General features: G+C 42.8%; 2 protein-coding genes across 5 annotated transcripts in view; one reads left to right on the top strand and one right to left on the bottom strand.

Annotated features, from left to right (window-relative positions):
- RIPOR2 (RHO family interacting cell polarization regulator 2) overlaps positions 1 to 12,464 on the top strand; it is a 52,532-nt gene extending 40,068 nt beyond the window's left edge. For both annotated transcript variants that reach the window (XM_074899333.1, XM_074899332.1), the window contains 8 exons: positions 433 to 601; positions 2,037 to 2,172; positions 3,109 to 3,270; positions 4,265 to 4,423; positions 5,453 to 5,655; positions 7,136 to 7,219; positions 9,303 to 9,393; positions 10,838 to 12,464. In XM_074899333.1, coding sequence (XP_074755434.1) covers positions 433 to 601; positions 2,037 to 2,172; positions 3,109 to 3,270; positions 4,265 to 4,423; positions 5,453 to 5,655; positions 7,136 to 7,219; positions 9,303 to 9,393; positions 10,838 to 10,938 — 1,105 coding nt within the window. In that variant the 3' untranslated portion in view covers positions 10,939 to 12,464. The remainder of the gene's footprint in view (positions 1 to 432; positions 602 to 2,036; positions 2,173 to 3,108; positions 3,271 to 4,264; positions 4,424 to 5,452; positions 5,656 to 7,135; positions 7,220 to 9,302; positions 9,394 to 10,837) is intronic.
- Positions 12,465 to 17,125: 4,661 nt separating this feature from the next.
- Positions 17,126 to 23,253, bottom strand: GMNN (geminin DNA replication inhibitor). 3 transcript variants are annotated; one of them, XM_074897783.1, is made up of 7 exons: positions 23,183 to 23,253; positions 22,552 to 22,615; positions 20,646 to 20,744; positions 20,125 to 20,263; positions 19,373 to 19,455; positions 19,187 to 19,297; positions 17,126 to 17,603 (listed from the first exon to the last, which is right to left on the bottom strand). In XM_074897783.1, exons 2-7 carry the CDS (start codon positions 22,606 to 22,608, stop codon positions 17,406 to 17,408), a joined length of 687 nt encoding a protein of 228 aa, XP_074753884.1. In that variant the 5' UTR covers positions 22,609 to 22,615; positions 23,183 to 23,253; the 3' UTR covers positions 17,126 to 17,405. The 3 variants fall into 3 exon arrangements, with proteins under 3 accessions (XP_074753884.1, XP_074753886.1, XP_074753885.1); XM_074897785.1 differs by having other exon boundaries at positions 20,125 to 20,260; XM_074897784.1 differs by having other exon boundaries at positions 23,141 to 23,237.
- Between the last annotated feature and the right edge of the window lie 553 nt (positions 23,254 to 23,806).

The following is a 23,806-nucleotide window of genomic DNA, read 5'->3' as shown; positions in this document are numbered from 1 at the left end:
CAGTGGTTTTCCTTTCCTTCTGCAATGAGCACTAAATTTGGCAGCAGGAAGACACGGAAAGCACATGGCTGTTCTTAGCAGCTTGGTGCTTGGGGTGGCACTAATTGTAATGGTGCTTAATCCAGAGCGACTGGGGAGATGATTCACCAACAGATGGGAGAAAACCATCACTGCCAAGCAACACTAACTGCGGGTTAAAACGACTTGCTGTTGAGGGCATTGCATCTCTCAAGGTGAACCAGTCAGGGGACAGAGACCTGTTCCCTCGGTGGGCACTGCTCCTTTGTGATATGATGTGTTCATTGCGAGGTTTCTGGCTGCTTTCAGCTCTTCTGCCGTGCTCATTGCTCGTCGCCCTGAGTGAGCGTGTGTGTGTGTGTGTCTGCCGCGGCAGTGGTTGGCCCTGCATTGACCTCCCTCATCCCTCCCCAGTTACAGGACGGAGCACCCAGAAGCCAGAGGCCACCTGAGCGAAGCTCTCACCGAGGACACGGGTGTGGGCACCAGCGTGGCCGGCAGCCCTCTGCCCCTCACCACGGGGAACGACAGCCTCGATATAACCATAGTTAAGCACTTGCAGTATTGCACACAGCTCATTCAGGTACCGGGTGTAGCTCATTTAGGGCATATATTTTAAAATCTTCCCTGCAGGCACTGGTGTGCTTGCAACATGGGGTACAAGCTGGCTGGCAAGGGCAGCGCTGCTCGCGAGAGCACAGGGCTGGGACAGCCGCCATGCTGGGCTGGAGGTGACACCAGAAAAGCCTCCATCTTTTCTGTCCTGACCTGTCTCAGAGCAGGCCTGACGTACAAACTATGGGGCACTGTGCAGGTGCCACCCAGCAGGACTGATGGGCAGCACAGCTGGTGACAAGGGCAGCCCCTGCTCTGGGTTACAAATGTCCACTGGCTTCACCAGGAGGTCCTCGATGAGATCTGTCCCCAGTTAAGGTAGCCCGTGTCTTCAGAGGTAAACCAGAAGCCTGTGGCCCCACTGTTTAACTGAGCCCCAGACAAGGCTGTTGTTCATGAGCAGAAACAAATGTCTGCATGTGAGCTGGACAGATTGTCTGCAACACACACAGTGAAAGCAGCGTGTGACAGCTCCCCTAGGACATTGAAATTGTCTGTTGGTGCTCACAACTAACTGTCACAACCTTTTAGAGGTTTTTTTTTCAGACCCCAAGCACAGAAAATGTAATTTTAAACCTGCAGCAAGTGAGGGCATTAGGATTTCCCTGACAAATCAAAACGTACCGCAGCTTCCTCTTTGCAATTACTTGACTCTTCCATCTTACATATAATTAGCTTTATTTTCCCAAAGACCCCCTGAAGCAATGTAGAGTGATCCTGATTCCGGCACCCTTAGTGCTGAGCTGGACGCTCTGCTGACTCACAAGTATGAGAAAAACAAAGGGTTTTGACTTAAATACAAGAGTACACAGTAAATATGCACTTGGGGAGGCAAGCTTGAACAATGTCCACACATTGAGCAGATTTGATATGAACAATATTTACGTGGACTGCTAAAGAAAATGCAAATATCATCAGCAGAGAGTATTAGCAAGGCGAAAGCACCAAATTAATAAAGGCACCTGGGTAGTTGATCAGAGCTGAAACAGAGTGGAGAAAGAGCAACCTGTGGTCTGCCTCCAGACAGGTATGTCTTGAAAGTCCACAGCCTATGTCACACAAAAGTCAGACTAATATTCTTTTCTGACTTTAAGGCTTATGATGATGGATTTGTTTAGCTTTGCACAGTGTATAAATCAGAAATTACTTACGCAAAAGGCTGCTTGGATATTTAACTGCCTATATCTGGATGTAGATGTTAAAGATATAAGCAACAGTGCCTATCAACCAAGACCATAAAATATCCCAGAGACAAAAAACTTTTGAAGCTAAGGAGGCCCAGTGGTTCTCAGCAATGAATTTGCCATTGTGCTTCTTCAAGTGCCACATGTTTCGGAGCTTTTTTTTGTCTTCTGAGATGTTCAATGACTCCTTTTCTTCCCTTCCCATATTGTCTTCACCAGCAAATTGTGTTCTCCAGTAAAACACCATTTGTAGCAAGAGACCTGCTGGATAAGCTGTCCAGGCAGATCCTCGTGATGGAGAATATTGCAGAGATCACCACTGACAACTTGGGAAACATCACCTCCCTTACTGATGGTAAGAGACGAGTTAGGGGGTTTCCTTCTGAAAAGGGTTTGTTTGGGCACGCATGCCTGCTGAAATAATCACTGCGCAGAGCTCACCGTCACTGCAGCAGATGCCACTGTAGTAAGGTCAACACAAGTTACCAGTAGATGTGGCAGTCACCAGAGTTGGTCAGGGGCCTTATTCTATCTTCAGCACTGGCTTCCAGAAAGAAGCAAGTGAGAAGAGAAGGGACTTACCCTGCTTGATCTGCAGAAGATGCATGGAGATCATTGCTGCAGTGAGGTGGGGGGATGCTGGCACCTCTGAAGAGCCAAATTCTTCCACCACCTCTCTTTCCTGAGGAAAGGCAGGATCTGCCTGGTATTATGAGAGGCATAATACAACTCCTTGAATATTTTATCTATTTTATTTTTAGTCATCTCTATGGAGAATTATTTAGTTATTTTTCTTGTTGTTGCATCTATTTTAATACCTTAGAAGAGTTTCACAAACACGTAGTTACCCACCCTCATGAGCACTCTGACAGGATAGGTAAATACAACATGGTGTATTTATTTACTCTGCTTGTCAGACTATTGAGTGACTGACTTCTTACCCAAGGCCACAGAGCAGTTCTGGGACACAGACCAGTCTTGTGCAGACCGTTTGCAGTATTCCCTTAGTATTTTGTGGTATTTAGAAGAATGAGACATCAGTGCTCAGAACTGGATCAGGGGCAAATTTTCTCACATCCTACCATGGGAAACGGAAAAAACATGTTACAAACTTGGGGTGAACACATGATCACGCTCTGTAAAGGTAACGTCACAGGGCAACCCACCAAACAGTAACTGTCCATCAGTGGGCTGGGGTGAAATTTCCTCCACTCTTCCCATCTTTTCTCTTTTGGAAGTCGATGCTTCTAGCACAGCTTTGTTTCATCATTCATTTTGTCTTCTCCTCCAGCAATTCCAGAGTTCCACAAGAAGCTGTCACTGCTGGCTTTCTGGATGAAGTGTACTGGCCCTTCAGGAGTGTATCACACATCTGCAGACAAGATGATGAAGCAGCTGGATATCAATTTTGCTACCACTGTGAATGAGGAGTGTCCAGGATTTGCAGAAACAGGTACCAACTGCTGCAAAAAAAATGTGTCAGTCATCAAAATGGAGAAGAGTTGTGTACTGGGCTTTACTCAACCTTCATTGCTTTGTTTTCCAACCCCTTGGAGGTCTATTTGGCCATGGCTCCAAGATCTCATTTGAAAGCTAATGCTACAACTCTTGAAACAGTTTTGGCCCAGAATCATCAGATCAGAATAGGAAAAAAAGGTGAGGTCAGCAGGCAAGAACATACTGTTTTAAGGTTTGTGAGCTAATTAGAAAGTAAGTCTGTTCCCAAATACAGGTTTGTAAGTGCTTCAGTGAAGTAGGAATCTTCGCACTTAATTTTATGAGTCTGTATAAGGTCCATGCCCTATTACAGTTCACTGGTATGGAATTAATATGCATCCGAGTCTATCTGAATATATAGGTTCCTATTTGGCATAGATGTACCACATTGACTAGCTCTCCCTGGGCTAGAAGGGAGGATGTAGGATGACTTGCTCACGTGTGGGCACCTGCGCTGCAGATGCCTACACAGGGCAGTGTTTTCCTTCCTGCTGCATGCTACCGACAGTGCCTTGGACTACCCTTCTGCATGCCACATGCTCACACAGGAACTTAAAACCAAGTAAAGTCAAATCCTGCTTCAGTGTGCATCTCCCCTACTTCAGTGGCATCGCAGAGATGTAACTGGCAGTGCATGTGGATATGTGTGTAGTGATTCAGGATATTGACTGAGTAGAAAGGATGCTGTAGTGATTGGATAGGAAGCTGCACTAGCCATCTGTAAACTGGCAGAAATTCAGGCTTACAGAGATACCCTCTGGTGATGAGAGCTAGACAGGGAGAAGGTATGTCTAGCTTCTAACCTAACCACAGCTGAGGTTAGAAACATTGGGAAATACCTAGCTTTGCAAATATACGGTTTGTTCTTTCTGGCTTTGAAATGAACTATGGCATTTTGCCAGCAGCTTTTGCTCTCACTAAGATGTCCCTTTGTCTGTGACTGCCTGCAGTCTTCAGAATCCTGGTGTCTCAGATCCTGGACCGAACGGAGCCTGTCCTCTACTCCAGCATGTCCTCCGAGATCATTACCATCTTTCAGTATTACAATTATTTTGCCAGCCACAGTGTTAATGACCTTGGAAGCTATTTGCTGCAGCTTGCAAAAGAAGGTAGGGTACATAAATTCTGGTGGATAATGGGGGAGTACATTGGTGTCCTTCTGAGCTCAGCATGAAACATTTCAGCCTTGAGGCTGATTTTACAAAAGAAAGGGTGAAAGGAGACAAAGAAGTGCCTTGGATACTAAGTCTGAATGCACCTGAACAGTTGTACATATCAAGGGAAAGGAGATGATGCAGCTACACCCTTCGTCATTTCTATTTACATATTTGAATGGGGAAAAAAATTATGATGAAAGAGTTAGTTTTTAGGAAATAGCTGATGGTGGTGGGCTAAGCCCAAGGTTTTCTGTGCTTGCAACTTGAATGACATTCCAGTCTTTCACCATCCTTTATGGAGTGACCTTCTGAAGTTCTGAGCAATTCTCAGGAGCCAAGGGATCACAGCACCTCAGTGTTTGGCAGGGTCTGCCACCAAGAGCTAAAGAGAGAAGCAGACACTCCACAGAGCATGCTGGACTGCAATCCCTGGCAAGCAAAGTTTTCTTCTCTATTTGAGAGGGAGCTTGAAGAACCTTGCCTGGTTTTCATTTTTATTTGGGCATACTGGGGAGCTTTTCCTCAAAAACCTGGAAGGAAAAAGGCATTTCAGCCCTGGCTCTTCATGGCAGACATCAGTGTGCCTAGCAAAAGCTCTCACAAAGATCCTCTAGAAGTCAATATACTGACAAGAATATTGGGTTTTGCTTGCTACAGGGAGGCTTTTCATCTTCCAGCAGAAAGTGAAGATCTGACAGATAGGCCCCATATCTCTGGGTAGGTGTTAAGTGCTGCAGTTGTCCCATCTATCCCATCTAACTCATCTCTTCCTTTGGAATAATGTCTGAGAAACCAGCCCAATTTAAAGCCCAGATATTTCCCCATGCAGACACACTGCAATGCTGCAGTTGTTCAGATGGGGATTTTTTTCATGTCCTTTCTTTGTATAGTATAAATTGAGGATTGCTAGCAGGGAAAGGAACAATCTGAAATACTGAGACGGTAAAGTAAGTAACAAGGACCTTTCTCTTGTACTTCTAGCCTCTGTGGTTCAGGTGCTGCAGTCAGTGAAAGATGGAAAACTGCAGCAAAATGTGGCCAAAATAAACTCCAATAACCTTCCACCACAGCAAGAAGTTTTGAGAGCTTTGGCTTTACTTCTCAATGAAAATAAAAATGAAGTCAGTGAGACTGTGGCATCACTTCTGACAGCTACTGCAGAAAACAGGCACTTCAGGGAGAAGGTAAGTGGCAGAAAATCACCTGTTGCATAAGAGACCTGTGTCATCGTGACATTTTTTCTGCCTGTGTGTCTCAAATGTCTACACATATAAAATAATTTCTCCAAGCTTGATTTAAACTGATCCAGAGGGGTTCCCTGTCTTAATTTTTCTGCAAATATGGAGGTCTGGTTTTGTCATTATGCCAGTCTGCTTCTACCTGTCATTACACTAAACAGGTACTAACTAAAACTCTGCAAATACTTACTGAGTGCTGTGCTCTCCAGCTGTCTTCCACACTTCAGCATTTCTGATGGCCTGTCAGACTTGGCCTCAGTCCAAGGCTTCAAGGCAACAGTCCCCAGCATCACCAACACGCAAAGATGTAGATCTGAAATTTTAATTTTTTTCCCAAAGGAGGCTGGCACCTATGGGACCTCCCACCATTTCTGGAGGGGACAGACTGCCTTGGGCAAACACAGCTCAGCTGTGAGATCTAAGATTCGAGTCTATTGCAGATACCGAAGGCAACAAGCAGGGCCAGATTAAACACAGAAATTAAAGATAAGGGATAAGAAGAAATGGGGGATTGACTTCTACTCTTTCATGCCAGACATTTCGCTACTATCCTCATTCCCTGTCAGCAGAGAGCGAAAGAAAAGGCAGTTAGAGGAAGAGTGGTGGAAGGAGGGCAGAGGGGAGAGAAAAAGGAGCTTGCTCTTTGCTGCTCTTCTCTGTCAATGCAGTCCCCTCTTTGCTTGCCCTCCCATTTCATCTTCCATTTTTGCAGCCTCTTGGTATCTCATACCATCCTCCATCCCCAGCTTCATGGAGGCAGCATCTCAGTGAAAATATAACCTTCTTCTGGAACAGAAGTTCAGCTGAACAGCTGATAGCTGGTTCACTGCCTGCAGGAAGGACCACAGGGCACCTTGTGTGAGGGCGTTACGCAGCCTTATGCCGCAGATAAGTTCATCACACAGACAACTGCCACTGAGATTTGCTGCTCGCACTGCTTTTGTTTGCTCAGCAGTAGCTACTAATTTCTAGGGCCAAGCAGTAAACTGGTCTAGCAGCTCAAGCTGACCTTGTAATAGTTATTTTCAGTCTCCCTGGGGTCCATCTCAGCCTGTTCATTACTATCCCTACATTAGAGAGACCATCTCGGGGGTCAGCTCTTGAGCCATTTAAGGTTCTTTGGCAGAAAGGCCCTCAAGGGTGCCAGATTGTGCTTCTCACTTTAATATGAACTTTTCCTCACCTAAAGCTGGCCTGAGACTACTAAACTATAACTGGTAGAGCCTGGCCTGGAGCTGCTGTAGGGAATTACCCCACCACGTTACCTGTAGCAGGGGCTGTGCCTCTCCATCCTACGTGTTCACTGCCAGGGAGGCAGACTACAATCCCTCTCCCTATAGTAGCGTAGCAATGCCTCCATGCTCCACCCTTCTGCTCTACACAGGCATAGATGTTTTCATCACTACTCTTATTTATCTGTTTTCAGGCCTTGATTTATTACTGTGAAGCACTAACCCAGCCCAACCTCCAGCTGCAGAAAGCAGCTTGCTTGGCTCTGAGATACCTCAAGGTAAGAAACAAGGAATTCACTCTGGCACTTGGTTTTACTTTAAAGAAAGGACATCTGACAGGTACAAACAACAAAATAGAAATTGCAATAGCAGCAGCAGTAGTGGGTTTGGTTTGGATTGCTGCACTGCATCCTTTTACAGATACTGTGCTGTTTTGGAACAGTTTAGAAGCTTCATTGCAAAAACAGCCAGGCTCTGTGATGATGACAAAGTTTATCTTTTGCATATTATTTTTTCCTCCCTCTCATATTGACTTTAGGAGACTTGCTTCCATATCATAGAGAAAAAAAAAAATCATCCATAGAGTACTGACTGAGAGCGAAAAAAATCCTTTCTCGGGATAAAATTAGCTGTAATGCATGTGGGTTGCAGCAGTAGAAGAGACGGGGAGAGACAGGTCACAGCTCATTTTGTGACAGATAACTGCTACATCTGGGCACTACAGCTTCAGCTAGCATCTGCTACCATTTCTGCACTCCCTTCCAGGATGTGAAGGAAAAACGTACTTTTGTTCTGGCTGTATAGAGACATGGGAAACAGCAGCTGCCCAAGCCTGACTGGTACGGGACACTGGGACAAAAAACCGTGTTCTGTGAGACAGACCAGCTGCAGACTGACTATTTTTTCCTCAAAACTGTCCCCTGGAGAAGACAGCTCTAAAATGTAATTTCATCCCAGCCAGAACTGATGCCATCCAATAATACATAATCCAATATTGTTTAAATACGAAAAAAACTGTTTTCCCATAAACAAGATGTTAGCGGGCACCCCTGAGAGGCAATGGTGAGGAGCATTACATCTCTACTATGTGCAGGGTGCAGTGGGGGTTTTGATCTCTCAGGAAAAGGCAGACTAGGAACCAGTCATGGGAACTCGAGCGAGACATATTTAACTTAAGCAGTGTCGCTCTGGTGCAATTTGAATAGTGAGAATGGCAATTCCTGGGCAAAAAAACTACTGAGGAGAAGTATTGTCATTTGGGATCTTCAAAAGAAAGGCCGAAGCCTTTCTGGGAGATACTGTTTCAGAGATGGGAATGCTACAATGGATAGGTGACTGCAGATGAGCTAACTCACTGGCAGTCTCATCCACACCAAACCATGTTGACCACACAAGGTCACACTGTAAATCTCTGAGAGGTTTTGCAGATCGTGGCAAGCTCTGTGTTGCTGTGGCCCCATCACTCATAAGCATTCAAGCTGTAGTCACCAGTGTACACCCATCGCAGACCTGCCCTGAGTTAAGCATAAGCAGCCATGTTGAGGACGGGGTGGTGAGATTTAGTGGCTCTGGTAGCTAAGCCCACATTCAGAGCACCATAGACCAGACCTGTGCCCCTCAGATTGACAGGGCTCATACAAATACTGACTCTCTGGCTCGTCACCTCTTCCACACATCTTGCTGGGGCAGTACCTGCCTTTCCTTTCACTCATCTCTCGTCTCGTCATGTTAAATAGTTTGCCAGAGACACTATGACAGCTGCTCTCCCCAAAGGCCTGACATTTTTGTAGCCGAGACCAGGGTTATTCCTTGCTTTTTTCCAAAAATAGCAGAGGCAAGGCAAAAAGGTGGAAACATTGGTGAGTGCAGGTGTTGGTAAAGAGCCTGCGATGAAGTGACTGGGCTGACCAGCCGTCGTCCCTGTGGACACAGTTAGGCTGGAAAGAACAGCCTCTTCAGACCCACCAGGCTTGACATGCTCACTGTGAAACTCATTCTCTCGACGCCTGTCTCCTGGTCTTCTCCCTGCCATACCCTTACCTTGGCACATTTATGGCCTTGTCCCATGGCCCATCACCCAGCCTACAGTCAGAAGCAGCAGACGTAGCTGGTCAGCCAGATTTACACCTGTAGCACATAGGGTAGGAAATTTAGAAAGAGTTCAGACTGACAGCAGAAAATGTGCCTTCTCCTAGTAGATGCTCCCCCTCAGGGAAACCCCATTCCTCGTCTCTCCACAAAGGCCCTTCCCTTGGAGTAGGAAGGGCAATGCAGAGGATGGTCTCTATTTCCATGCAAGGCTGTGAACTAAAACCACAGTGTACTATGTGGTGCCAATGCTGTTCTTTTTGCACTTCCCAGGCTACTGAGAGTATTAAAATGCTGGTCACGCTCTGTCAGTCTGACAATGAAGATATCAGGAAAGTGGCATCTGAAACCCTGCTCTCCCTTGGTGAGTTGCCTGTTTTAGAGCAGTATTTCATTTGTTTTTAACAGAGCAGCATGTAAGACACACGAGTTATACAAACACAAGACTCTAAATTGAAACAAAACTTTACCTGGAGACTCGAACCAGTTAGAAAATACATATTCTTAAAACAATTCAGTATGAAAATCATAAAAAGAGAGAGATTGAATTCTGTGAGTCTGGAAGGGGAAGTAGAAAAGGGAAAATAGCAAAGGAGAAGTCAATCAACAGAAATAATTTATAATGAATCTGAAAACCAAGCAGCCTCAAGGAGGCAGGGTGGGCACACTGCCTGCTGCATCTCATACACCATCCTTTTGGGGATCCCCTCCTATCACCCCTGTAGTGCCATAGTTACACTCTCAAGTGCCATTAGGACTGCCAAGGGTTCATTTAATCTAGATTATATGCTTAATCAGACAGACCATAGCCTGTAAGTCCTCCTTCACACAGTACCTCAGGCACCTTGCATTGACCCTCATTTGTCCCTAAGACACCAGATACCCTGTTTATTAACCTGCAATCTAGCTGCAATAGCAGCGTGTGACTGCAAGTGTGGCTGCACAGTTTCAAGGCACCAGTACTTCAGTGGCACAGAAAAATGGTATTTTTCTGGCCTTTAGGCAAGGCATGAATTTCTACTCTGTGGACATATGATTTTAGTCTGTCTGTGATTTTAGTTATGCAAACTCTTCAAGTACACTTTCATTCACCAATTCAGCAGGAATTCACTCTGCTGTTGGACATGTTATTGCTCAGGTTATAAAACAACGAGCCTGGGCACACTTCTGAAAACGCTGGAAGAGTGTACTGTCATTCTTCTAGACAACATACAGAGACCATTTTGGTTCCTAATGGCCAATTCACTACACTAAGCTCAGTGCTATCTTCAGGTGCATATAGATGACAGTATCTAAGAGAAAAGGGTTTAAGAGACACAAATAGTTAAATTTAGCAAATATACGCATCTTCTTTTTCAGGGGTATATAAGTGGCTAGACTCACTTCTTTGAAGTGCCAGGAAGCAAGCCATGGGTAAACTTTATATTGTCCAAAGTAGAAGTGGATAAACATCATCTGCCTCAAGTATATCACAGCTGCAGCTGAGACCTTGACAAGCACTGTAGGTCATTTAGTAAGACAAGTGTACAGATACTGTCATCTAATCATACAAGCCACATCTGTTTCCATTTTGCTCTAGATAAACCCAGCAAATTATATGAGAAAATTAAAAAAATAATAATTTGAACATTCATACCATGTTTAATTTTTTCCAAGTAATTTCTGAAGTTGCCTTCAACAAGATAAATGTTAAGGAGGGGAAGAAGTTACTGGCAGATCAGTACTTTCTAACAGCAGAAAATTCAGTATTTTAAATATTGTAGGGCATTGATATAATACATTATTATGCTTCAACATTTTGCATTCAGGTGAAGATGGGAGACTGGCATACGAACAACTCGACAAATTTCCCCGGGAATTTGTTAAAGTTGGAAGCCGCCGCGGAACTGAAGCAGCCACGGCTTTTTAGTTGGAAAAGAACCTGACTATATTTAACAAGCATTAAAGCAGGATGGAGCTGCACTTGAGCATGGGGAGCAGAAGGAAGACTTTGAAGAATTCTATTATAATGTCTCAAAATGTAGCAATTTACAGACTTGTTAAGGAAAAGCAAAATCCAATATCCAGCTTAAAGGTTCCTATTGGCTCCTCCTTGCAGCTCATGATGGAACAGTTTGGATGCTGAGGAACAATACTTTGATTTGTAACAAATAATGTAATTGCAGTTATTCAGCCTCAACAAACTTCTGCGAGTTTTTAGAATTTGGCATCTTCATATATTTTACTATTACATTTACTTCCTTGAAGTTGTCGTGAAAGCTTGAGGTGTGCGATATTGTATCTAACAAGGACAAGTAGAAGGTCACCTGAGCAGGACAGCAAAGCAGCTTTCTCTCCAACACGGAGCTAAGCATCTGCTACCATGCAGTGTCCCCAGCAACACTCCAGCAGCAGGGAGCACCACTCGGCTTTCTCAGTGTTGTCTCAGTAATGAAATATAGAACAAGTTTCTTCAAGTTTTGCTTCCAGAAACAGCATGATGTAAACCCTGGGAGGTGTCACTTTGGTGACTCATTCTAAATGCCTCCACTGGTCTTTTATTTCCTTTCTCCTGCCCTCCAGCAACAAGCCATCATTAATCCATAGATTTGTGAGGGGGATCAAACAATCATGTAGGTTTCTGAAAACTAAATGAAAAGGTGAAGTGCATTTATTCATTCTGAGAAGGACTGAATACAGCTAATAGCACAAGTCTCTAAAGCCATTTGGTCCTCTAAGTTTGAGGCAGGATTGGATTTCATACACTCTAATTAGCAGATCATAGTTTCTATAGAGTGATTTCAATCTAAAGAACAAGAACAAACTAAAGTGGACCTCAGAGGCAGAAATAAACAGAGGGTGAAGTAAATGCATTCCCCCCCACTCGCTCACTGCAAGGATGACAGACAGCAAGTGCTTCAAATTGTTGATTACCAGCCTTAAGTTAACAGAGGAGGTGAATAGAATTTAACAGAAGAGTGTTCCTGTACTGTGTTTGTTATGCATGAAATGCTATTTAGATGTCAATTAAAAGTATCCAAATTTGCATAGGCTACATAGAAAAGATTGCAAACAATTCACATCAAAAGGAAGCCTCGTGCGCCAAACATTGGCAGGCAGGGGTTGTTTTGGTTTTTTTACTGTGAATGTTACAATGTACATATCTGTATATTTATAAATATATATATTCTTCCTTTAATTAAAAAAGTACATTTTGTACAGTTCAAAATGCTTACTTGTTTACTGAGGCATATAGACTCTTTTTGCAGAAGGTGAAATAACCATGTTAGGGTTTTTATACCACACCTATCCCATCAGCTGAATTCTTCCAAGGTGTCCTTTTGTACTGACTTTTTTTTATTTTTTTTTTTTTGCTTTTAGTTTCATGGCATTTGTACTCACCATATTTCCTATCACATTTAAGTTATAATAAAGATTATTTTTAATTACTAAGCACATCAGTCCATATGTATAGTCACTATTTCTATAGTAGCCTCTCCACTGTGAGGCTCATACAACCATCAAACATCATGCATGTTAGGGAGCTATATCATAGGTAGCTCTTACATCCATTATTCACAGATGGATTTGGGGCAAACTATTAGGGTTTTGTTTAATCATATTAACGGAAAAGGCTTGTAGGAAGTATTTGTCTTTTCAAGCCCAGTCACAAGACTTTGACAATCTCAAAGAGTTTAGCTAAATTACGTGAAATCATGAGCTAGATTCCTTACAGCATAGTTTGTTTCACACCATATCAACTTTGTTAAGACTTAGAAGAACATTACTTTCAGATCTTACAAAAACATCTAAATTAGAGCAAGTGAGCAATACATGTAGCAAGGACTACTGCCTGAGGGTGGACAGAGAACTGCAACTTCTGGTGCAAGGGGAGAAATGGTACAATACTACCTTGTGTTTTAATATGCCCAACTCTTGCATTTTCATCTTTCTGCTGACCAAAAGGTAAGTGGCAAACTTTTAGTAACTGAAATAAACATGCAAACCACAAAAGTAAGAAAAGTAGAGATGAAGCTATAGCAAAAACTACTGCTTAGTTGTACCTCTGTGAGGTGAACCAAAGCACATTTTAAAAAAAAGCCAGTTTTAAACAAAAATGCTATTGTGGAAGCAAGGGGAGTACTGTGCCCTCCCAGTATTCCCTCTCTTGCTGCTTCAGTGTGCATATGCAGGCCCTTGCTCCCATCCCAGAGCATCAGCAAGAGGCATATACTATTTAAAAAGATGAGAATATGCTTATATTCCCCTAGCTGTCAAAAGCTCCTACCTGTAATATATACTGTCATAAGCTAGCTTGTAGTTCGTGTATCACAACACAGAGTATGATTTTATTAAAGCAAAAACTACAATGTCATTGGATTGTAGGCACTACCTTCTGAACTGTCATGAATGAGTTTACTTTCAAGCAAGCACTAGTAGCCTACATTTCTAGCTACTTCTAGTGTAAGTTCAGAGCAGCTTTGTGTATCACTCAAGATGCTTATCAAGAAAGGCTCCACAAGGACAAGCAGAAAATATGCTGAAGACACTCCAGGACTGTTACCAAATTTTCGCTGATTACTTCTCCCCTTCTGTGAAGACAGACTCCTCTCAGACAGAAGACACTTTTCCTCTCGCAAATATTCAGGCTTATGGCAGAGACCTGGGGAACACAGAACTGTCTGTGGAGCAGAGAGCCAAAGCTGCAGAGAGCAAAGGGCTGATCACATACACAGGTACCATGTCAAATGAACCTTACATCTAATCATATCTTTCATCTCACTGTGGTTTAAATTCACCCTTTGCAAAATTTATTAACCTAAAGCTGATCTGCTACTCCATTATAACCATTAAAAACCATGTATACTGCTCATACAAACCAGACAGGAGCAAATACTGCTCAAAAAAGTGAATGAGGAAATTCACAGGAATTTTAGTGGGAACATTTAGACTAAATTTATTTCCTGTTGTGGTATCTGAGACTGACAAGCTTGAAGCTGGGAGGTACAGAGGCTAAATTTCACTTTGAGCATTTTAGATAATAAAACAAAGAATCATGTTCTAACATGATTCATTACAACATATAAAAAAAGAATAACTCTTAAATTTATAACAAAACCAAACAAAATCCCTCAAGTTTCTGCCATCAGGGTAACAAACCCTTAAAAAAAGTGAACAAACTCTAAATCTTCTGAAACCAGAGGCAAATAAAAACAAACCCTATCCTTGTCTTGTAACTTAACATGTTTTAATGCTCAGAGTTGACAAAGCTGCCCTTTCCTACCACATTAATGCAAGAGCTCTCCTTTGTGGAGTAGGAAACCAGACGCATGGAGGTGAATGTAAGACAACAGATGCTTACCAACTAGCAAAGAAGGAACCAGCAGGTGGTAATTATAAAACCTTTCTTAGGGCTGCCTCAGGTTGACTCAAGCAAATGTAAATGTCTGTGCCACCCCAGAAGAGTATGTTAGGAAAATGTTCCTGTACCAAAGTAACTCGGCAGCAGTGCAGACCAGAGTTAGGGAGCCCACCAGGAAAAGTGCACTCAGGAAAGGGGTTTGCCTGGTAGTTTTGTTGGTGGCTTAAGTCTTACCTCATGTTTTTCATGAGCTATGGTGGTTTTTACTAACCCTGCCATGTTGTTACTGTCTCTGTTTTGCCCAGTAGATACAAACCTGTAGTGCCTCTATAGCACCCTAAATATAGTAGCAGTGTAAGTCAGATGCATGAAACTCTGGGCAGCCTATCAGTAGGACTTCTCCTGTACCCAATATACCTTCAGAAAAGGTATCTACTATACCTTTACCCTATGATGCAGTCCATTATATACAGAATATTGCTGACTTTAAGCATCCAAAATTAGGAATGAATAAGCCAGACTGTATCTCTTTAAATATGGACCCCTGCTTTGCTGATCTGTAATGGAATTATCCTGCTGATAGGATCCACAGCACCCCACTTCAAATGGCTGCAGTGCCCCCAGGGGTACAACAGATGTATTATCACACCCAAGGGTTTGACCCCAAACATAGCTGATCACATTTCATTACAGGCAGCTGTTGGCAGATCAACAAAGCAGCAGCAAATTAAAGTTTCTCAGAACACCATTACCATTTGCTGAACCATTTTTGTTATTACAAGAATGGAAAGAGAAATTAACAATGTACAATAAACACTTTCTGGTGAAGAAAGTGTTGATAACAATGCAATTCAGTCTCAAGAACAGAGCACTGCAAACACACCACCTTGGCAGATCTGCAAATGTGCTCAAAATCTCAAATCCTGTTCTGAAAACCTCCTCAGATGGCCCTTAAGGAAAAGTAAATGAACCTGCATCATGCCTACCTGCAAAAATCAATGACCAACTTTTCTACTTATACACAGGCTGCAACAGATGACAGTGCTGTAGGCCCTCATGTAAGCAGCACAATGCCAACCACCAAGTGAGTTTGTTGGCCAGCCAAGCAGTTATGGTCTAATTCAGTCCACACATTGTCTTAAATACAATGGGTGTTCACACTAAAATTGTTATTTTTGCTAAACCAATACGAAGTTCTTCCTCACACAAACCATCCACCCACCCCAGAGTTTTCCTGGCTCTGCTAGTCCCAGCACAGCTGTTCCTTCCTGAAACATCTGACACCTGCAAATGGCCCATCTCCCCCCACTTCACTCTTACATATCTGAAATTCTGTTCCTATTAGGACACACATTTTATGGGAGAAGTGCTAGGACACAGTAGATGCACCCACTTCTGAGCAGCCTCAGGATGTTTCAGTGAAAGATGATATGGCAGCCATAGTCTCTGCAACAAAAAGGAGTCAGCATGCTGGTCAAGCTGGTGCACAAAAGTATTTGACTTCTGGGAAAGAATCACATTCTGCATTAGGTTCCGGAACTGATTATTTTATCCTGCTAGACAGAATGTTCTGTGATTCAGCTGGATATAAAGTTTGTCTTTAGTGATGTTGATTTTTAGCTGTTACATAGCTATGTTTCAGCTGCACATGAGTCTCCCTCATTGGAAGGTGTAATCCTGTTTACAAAGTTGTCAGGAAAGTATGATGCCTCATCTTGTAGTTACCAGATTCAAGGTGAAATGGGAGCCAGGAGTATCACTTCCTACAATGGTTCTGACATTTCCTGGATGTCACAACTAATTTCAGTTGTGAAACATCTATCAACTTACCGACATCCACTGGGAGAGCAAGATAAGGAAACTAAAGGTGCCAATCTGATAGCTCCATGGGTGTGTTCACACATACTCTGAAGCACCCATGTTGGTAAGGCCTGATAGATCCATAAATCAGAATCCTTCCAGTTATCTCTGCCTCCTAAAAGCCACTCAGCTTGAAGCTCTTCACAAGATATTGCAATGGCCATCATCTTTTAAGCCTATCCTGGGAAGACCTTGTTACTTACATAATAACTGCTGAGTTCACTCAGGACTGGAAAACCTCCCCTTCTACCTCAGTGCTTTCAACTGCAAGTATTTCTCCTCTCATGGATGCCAGATAAGGTTCTCAAAGTTTCATAGTGTTTTTTAGTTCTGTAAACCCTTCAAGAATATTATCTCAGTAAAAAGGCATCTCATCTCTTGGTAAATACCAGAGCAGTACTTTGAAAACAGACATTGAGTTTCCTTTCAGAATAGCTCTGAAGCACTGGCTGCTTTGTCTCCACCTAGTTCAGTTCTGTTACTAGGAGCAAGAACACTCCACCTTTTCTTTATAAGCCAATAAATGTATTTCTAAAAGAGACCATCTAATACCTTCTACTTAAGCTTTCATTTATACACCTTGGAAAATACTCCCTTGAAAGACAGAGGTAATTATTTAAAAACCCCAGAAAACATAAATCTGAACTTTAGATCTTGACTCTTATTACCCATTCTTGACTTTCTGAAGCCTCATCAACAGCACACAAGTTTTATTTTGCTTACCCTACCCACCAAGACCACTCTGTTCTCCAAAATTCTGGAAATCTCTTAAGGACTTAAAAACTGCCCAGGCACTCCCTAAAAAACTTGAAAGCTTCCATCTACAGTAGTCACAACTGACTTACAAGCCTAGAACTAGCTATTCCCCACTCAAGTAAGAGGCTCTTTTGGTAAGGCAAAGATTTATTTATCAACTTTCATGTATCATGTCAGATCAGATATTTACACAATAATTTGAAAGACAAAGTATTTGCATTTTATACAAGCAACTAAGTGCAGCCTGTAGAAGGTTTTCTACACAGTATCCAGATGCTGCCACTCCTACATAATTCCAGTTAAAAAACAACATATGTAATGCTTCCACAAGTTTCTGTACCTGAGAAGTTTTAGTATATCCTTTCAAGAGGAAGACTGCAATTAAAAGCCACACACATAAGCCTATTTAAAGGGTTGCATTACAATTGCAAATTATTTGCTTCCTTTGAGGCAAGACCTGATATACTCTCCCTTAAGCCACATGATACTTGTGATGGCCCTTCAGAAGTGCTGTCTGCATCATTTCCACAGTTAAGCTCTTCATTTTCTTGTTTGGATTCCTCTAGAGCCAGACTCTTTGTTGTCTCAAGATTGTCAGGTGCTTGCCCAGTTAGCCTCTAGAAAAGAAGACAGTGAACTTAATAGTTTTTCTACTTAAAAGCCAGTGAAATAAGACTGTGCATATTGAATTAAACTAATTATCTTCATTTGGAGATTGTTAATATAATTAAAACATTCCTGTCACAAAAATCTTAGACACTTGAATTCAACTCAAATTGCTACCTCTAACTCACAGACCACAGCTGCTTTGTTGACTGTGAAGTCCTCCTGAGGTTATTCCATAGGACACATTTTATCTTAAGCAACCTAAAAATATGGGAAACATCTTCCCAAGTTAGATATTACTACAGTACTATATAGGTTTAATTTTAGAAAAGTTACAACAGTTCATAATATTTAATCAGAGATAATGAAGCTACATTAAGTCTGTACATTAAGATGAACTGTAAGACCCAACAGCTTCTAGCACTTGATCAAATTAAAAAGTTCTTCACCTCATCTGATCCAAGGAAGAAAAACAGGACTGTAAGAAGCTGATGCTTGTTTGATGTCTTAAGGCTCATTAAAGCCTCAGACGTGAGCAACTTACAACTAATAAGTGAACTTGACTGTTGAGGAACTGCAGAGAAGTTTCCAACTTCACTAGTTCTTTAAGTCCTTAAGTCATTTAATTCCTGCCTGTGGGCTTATCACTAACAAGCAGCACTCCCTGAACACCAAAAAAAATTTCAAGTGTAGCAAATTAGTGGAGTCTTTCAAGACTGATCTAAATAATTGCACTAACTGAAAATTAAGCTGATCAAGTTTACTTCTTGATTAATCAAGTTGCTTGCAATATAGTCTTCCATTTTGTTTCCACCTCCTCAGTCTAATCAGAGACTCAAAGCACTTGCCAGACACCCAGCTTCTCATCCCTACAAAAACAACCTAGATGGTAATTTTAGTATCAAAGTTCCACGGCTATGTATTTATCACAGCTTCAGAGGCTGTTACAGACAATCTACTCCTGGGAGAGAAGGCATGGAATCAGTGACAACTACCTGACCCCAAGGAATTCTCAGAGGAAGCTCTTTGAAACTTACAGGTTTATGAACCCTACAGACTTTGTGCGTTAGCCCTTCACAAAACTGGCAAGTCCCTGGTGAAACCCTGACTTTAAAGAGCACTGGAACAGTGAGAGGGAGAAGGGAGCACCTCTTTGTGCCCCTGTTTCAAGTTAAGTTCCTCAAAGGACACAGCCAGTACAAACACTTCATTTAGCCAGCAGCCACACACAACTTACTAAAAATCTGAATTTAAGTCATCTCAGAAAAGTGAAAAATGAACCCTTCCTTCCCTCATCCTCATCTCTAACTTGCAAAGCCTGTTCTGTTAAGACAACAGGTTGAATCTCCCCTTCAGAAAACATTGCTCTTAGTACTTTCTCATTACTCCTGTGAGTTCCAAGGTAGAAAAACTCATCCCCTAGAAGGGGCTTTATGCCTCTGGATTAATGCAATCCTGCAGGAAACAGGTCAGACAGTAATTTAAAATGAAAAGTTGTGTAAACACACAAAACAGAAGTCACAATTCATTAAAAATCTTTGCTGGTTTCTCACATTTTCATCCCACAACATTAATTAAAAATTCCTTTAAGTACCTCAACCAAGCTGGTCATATAATGCACATGTTCAGCAAGGGACATGAGCTCTTCATTTTCTTCTTTTAGGCGGGCAATTTCACCATCTTTCTGTTCGATTTCTTTGTGCAACTGAGTTGAAATAACAAGGTGTTAAAACAGGAAGACAATATCCAGTGGTAAAGTTAATTGTCTTTCACTAGCTACCTTTTCATTTTCTTGAAGCACTTCATACAGAGCCTTCCTCCTTTCTTCAGCCACTTCTTTCCAATATTGAGATGAAGGACTTCCTGAAGTAAGAAGCTACAATAAGTCTGTGCTAGAACTGAATTCTTGAGATCACCTTAAGTATACAAGTGTTCTCTAAACTGTGATAAGAGCTCACTATGTAGTGTATTCTCAGACATTAGCTGTAAATCTACAACTAAAGACAAAGTTACAGAAAACAGATACTCCACTGTATTAATGGCTATACAGGCAGAGGCTTCAAGAAGCTGCTTCAAACACTGCAGCAGATTTTGCAAGATGGTCACATGTGCAAGTGTCAGTCCTAATGTGTACTTTGTAGAAGACCTAAGTCTTATTTCCAAGTCACTGTCCATATCGGGCTTAACAGTTCGGAGGAACTGCACACACAGCACACTTGGCCAAAACAGTCTTTCATTCCAGATTATGAGCCACTTGAAAGTTCAGCACCAAGCCAAAGTAACAAACTACAGGACTTCTTAACACTGCAGCACACAATGGTTCTCTGCTACTGGTTACCATAAACTCATTCTTATAGATATCTATACTGTATTTACTATACTACCAAGGATAAGTATCAATTCCTGCTAGGCATTGCAAAAAACACCCATGAAGCCCTTATCTAACTGATAAAGGAACTGTGTTTCAAGTTAAGACACTATGCTCTCACTGGAATATAAGGGCAAGAAAACATTTCAGGAATTACCACATACCTTTTATCATGAGATCTACAGCTTGAACAACATCATTCATGTTCTCATTTTCTTGCTCCTTGTTTACAGACACCTCAGCTTTACAAGCTTTTGAGGTGAACTTGTTATTCCATAGTTTCCTTCTGACTGAAGATTTCTTCTGCATAAAACACAGGCAGGTTTAACTTCAGAGCAACATTTCAGCTTTTTTAAAAATACAAGCTTTTAAGTCTGTTCACTCATGGCTGCAAGTAAAGTCTTCTTCAGTAGGAAGCCCTACTTCCTTCACATTATAGTTCTAGTTTACAGACATCTTCCCTCAATACCCATAGGTTCAACAAAAGAAAAGTCTTTAAAGATTTTCCAGAAATACTCCAAAATTGCTTGGTTTTAATATTGTTCATTACTCAAGTAATAGTAACCTTAAGTTGTATGACACTACTTAGTGGATTATACATATTTTTCAAATCTATTAGTCTTCAGTTAAAAGTTCAAAAGCATTTCACCAAGTAGAAATAACTACACATCTTTTAAACTCATACCTCATTACGTCTGCCAACCAGGCAACCTGTTGCTGAAGGCTGAATCATTTTAAGAGTCCGTCTTGGGGCAGCATTGCATGCGGTGTCTGTGAGGTATTTCTGAAAAGACAAAGCTTCAGATGGTTGCCACTCTCCTCTACATGAACTGAAACTTAGGAATTTGTCTTGCTTCCATTAATGTAACCCACAGTTCATCTTTTCAAGATAAAAAGATGTCATGTCTATGCACAAACCTCATAATGTCTATATGTCTACGTTAAGGCTTGTGTTAAGAAGAGGATCTAGTTATTTGCAGCAGAGACAGATCATAGTCACATGAAGCTATGCTCAGTCCCTCTTAGAACACCCTTACCCTACCTAAAGGAACTTGAACAGGTCTTGTATCAAAAACATAGCCAGTTACATTGCAGTGACACAAGAACTTTAGCTGAAGCTCTTAAAGTTGGATTTGACAATAGCAGTATTAGACTTAGGGGAACAGAGACAAAAGAAACTACAATTGTAAGTTTATGTGGTGAAATTACACAGATCAGGCAGCTTTTGTTACCTGTGAACAAACCCTCAAGTGGTGCCGATTTGAACAGATGTGTTGCTTCGATTAGCCATTAAAATGGATATAAAGCTACCTTGCTGCGATCCAGACAGGCTATTGTTTTGTATAAACAGTATGTTTATCACCCTTCCTGTCATGCATAAATATCCATTTCCTGCATTAAAGCTTTCTGATTGGGTTGGTTACACTGCCACCATGGGACAGCAAACAATGGCAGACAACCAAGCAAGAATAGCCAGAATACAATGCCACAGCAGCGTGAGAAAGTTACCGATTCACACTGCATTTCATATGACAAGAGTTCCCACGGCAGTTTCTGCCACCAATTATCCTACTGTTGAACTACAGGACAAACACTAACTGCTGTGGGAACAAGAACCACACCGTGTGACAGACACTTCTTGCTGCTATTGAAGGTTAGTTAAGTATGCTCTGCCAAGAAATTGACTAATACCTGAGTTAACCCACTGAAAGTGCAAAAGCCACACTGTGGCATTTATACCCTACAGTCACTATAGGGCAAGATTACCATGTGTATAAGTCAAACTTATGAATTGGCAATCTTCATTAATACCAGAAATTTCCATTACAATCACCCTATCCCTCATGATAGAGGGCTACTAGCCTCTACTTTACATGGTACTTGTACAATTCCAATTAGGGTCTACATTAAAAAGTCCAATAAAACGATTCTGGACTGTTTGCAGAAGAGACTGGAATAGGTATAAACTTTAAGTAACTTATTAGTCACCTCTTAAAAACCTAAATCCTTTAAGCATTTCACCAATTCCAAAGCAACTGTGGTTCATAAGCGTGACTTCAGAAACAGACCTCCATAGATACTTCTGTTAAAGCATGCTCAAGTCCAGGCAGATTTAGCTTAGTAAGTTCACCCCTATAAAGGGCAGACTACAGAACCCACTCTACAACTCCTTAGCAGATATACTGACACAGTAATCAAATCAAGGCAAGTAGCCAACATCAAAAAAAAAAAATCACATGGAAAGCCAGCAAGCTCAGTGTCAAAGTAAAAAGGACCTACTGAGCAATAAGAAAAGTGGCCATAAGCCTATATGCCCAAGTAGGACAGCATGTTCCCAAGCCACACTAACTGCCAGGAGGTTACTCAAGCCAAAACGACATAAGCCAGGTGGAAGCACACTGCAACAGATCCCTTTGTACTCCTTCACTGGATATAAAACTTGTGTCAGAGGGATTATTTCCCAGAGAATTGAGTGCAAACCTCAGAACAAAGCAAATTCTGTATTTGAGATACTCTTAATAAACCTTATCTTCTACTTCCTAGCCCTTATCTGCTCCCATATTCTAGCTTCAAGATTTTAAAGCCTATACCTGCAAAGATCCTGATGATTCTTCTGCACTCAGTTTCTCTTTCATTTTGGAATTCATAGGATCACTGGAAGAAAAAGTAAAAAAAAAAAAATAATATCCGGCTACAACCGAAGTTCGAAGTCAGTCGTTACTGAATATTACAGTTTCAGTTTATCAACTCTTGTGATTCAGTTATGAATCGCGCGCTCAGCAGGCTCTTCCAAAGCCTGTGGAGCGCCTCTTTGGGTCCCGCCCCGAAACAGAAGCGGCAAGGGCACTAGAAAGGCAAAGCCCTGAAGAGACACCCCGAGCCGCCGCCACCAGCGCTGCCACATTAGCCCACCACGAATCAGAGCCCCGTTAAGCTTTTCCACGGGGACGGCGGGGTGGCACAGACGCACACCCAAGATGGCGGGGGGGGGGGAGAGGGAGGGGGCACCTTTCCGTTCCCGCCAGCCCAGTCCGCATCGCCCCGCCCCTCTCGGCGGCGTGGCCAATGGGGAAGCGAGGAGCGAGCCCGCCAACACCCAAATGCGGCCATGAAAGCCTAAGCCCCCCCCCCCCCCCCCATGGCTCAACCGAGACGGAGCGGAGCTCCCCCCAACCTTACCGCACATGCCCAGCGACCGCGAACGACTCCGGCCCCGCTCACCACCAGCCGCTCCCTCCCGACTCCCGCCAGCGCGCACTCCCCAACAGCCGCCCTCACCCGCCCGGTCTGCGGCTATAAGGAACGCCGAGGGCGGGGGCACCATCACGTGACCCGCCGGCCGCCCTCCGAGCCAATCGCAGGCCGAGTTCCCCCGTCCCGAGCGCGGAGCCACGCCCCGCGGGAGGCTGGCGAGGGGGCGTGGCCGGAGGAGAGAGAGGCGGGGCGGGCGGCCTGAGCGCGGCGGAGACTCGCAGGAGGCAGGGCGGGTACTGCTGCAGGTGCTCTGGGGAGAGCCTTCCACCCTGAGGAAGGGGAGGGGGAAACTCAAAAGTACAGCAGTGGGATATAAGACACCTCAGCTATGAATATGCATCCTGGCCCTGCCAGAGCCTCGGACGGGGGCACAGGCCTGTCTGGTGCAATCGGCCCCTCGGCTGGAGTCACCTGAACTGAAGCTGTAGGGAATGAAACACACGCGCATTGCCTGGTGCTCATCCTGGCTATTACAACATGGAATAGGCAGTCTATTCACTCCATATTCAAAAGTCTTCCTGTAGCTTAAAACTAGATACGAAGTCTCTAACTGCTTTCTCACTCCCATAATTTGTTGTATTTTATAAAAGA

This window comes from Athene noctua, chromosome 2 (genome assembly GCF_965140245.1).
Source record: "Athene noctua chromosome 2, bAthNoc1.hap1.1, whole genome shotgun sequence".
NCBI lineage: Eukaryota > Metazoa > Chordata > Aves > Strigiformes > Strigidae > Athene > Athene noctua.
The sequence above is the reverse complement of the archived record's forward strand: the minus strand, read 5'-3'. Positions and strand labels throughout refer to the sequence as shown.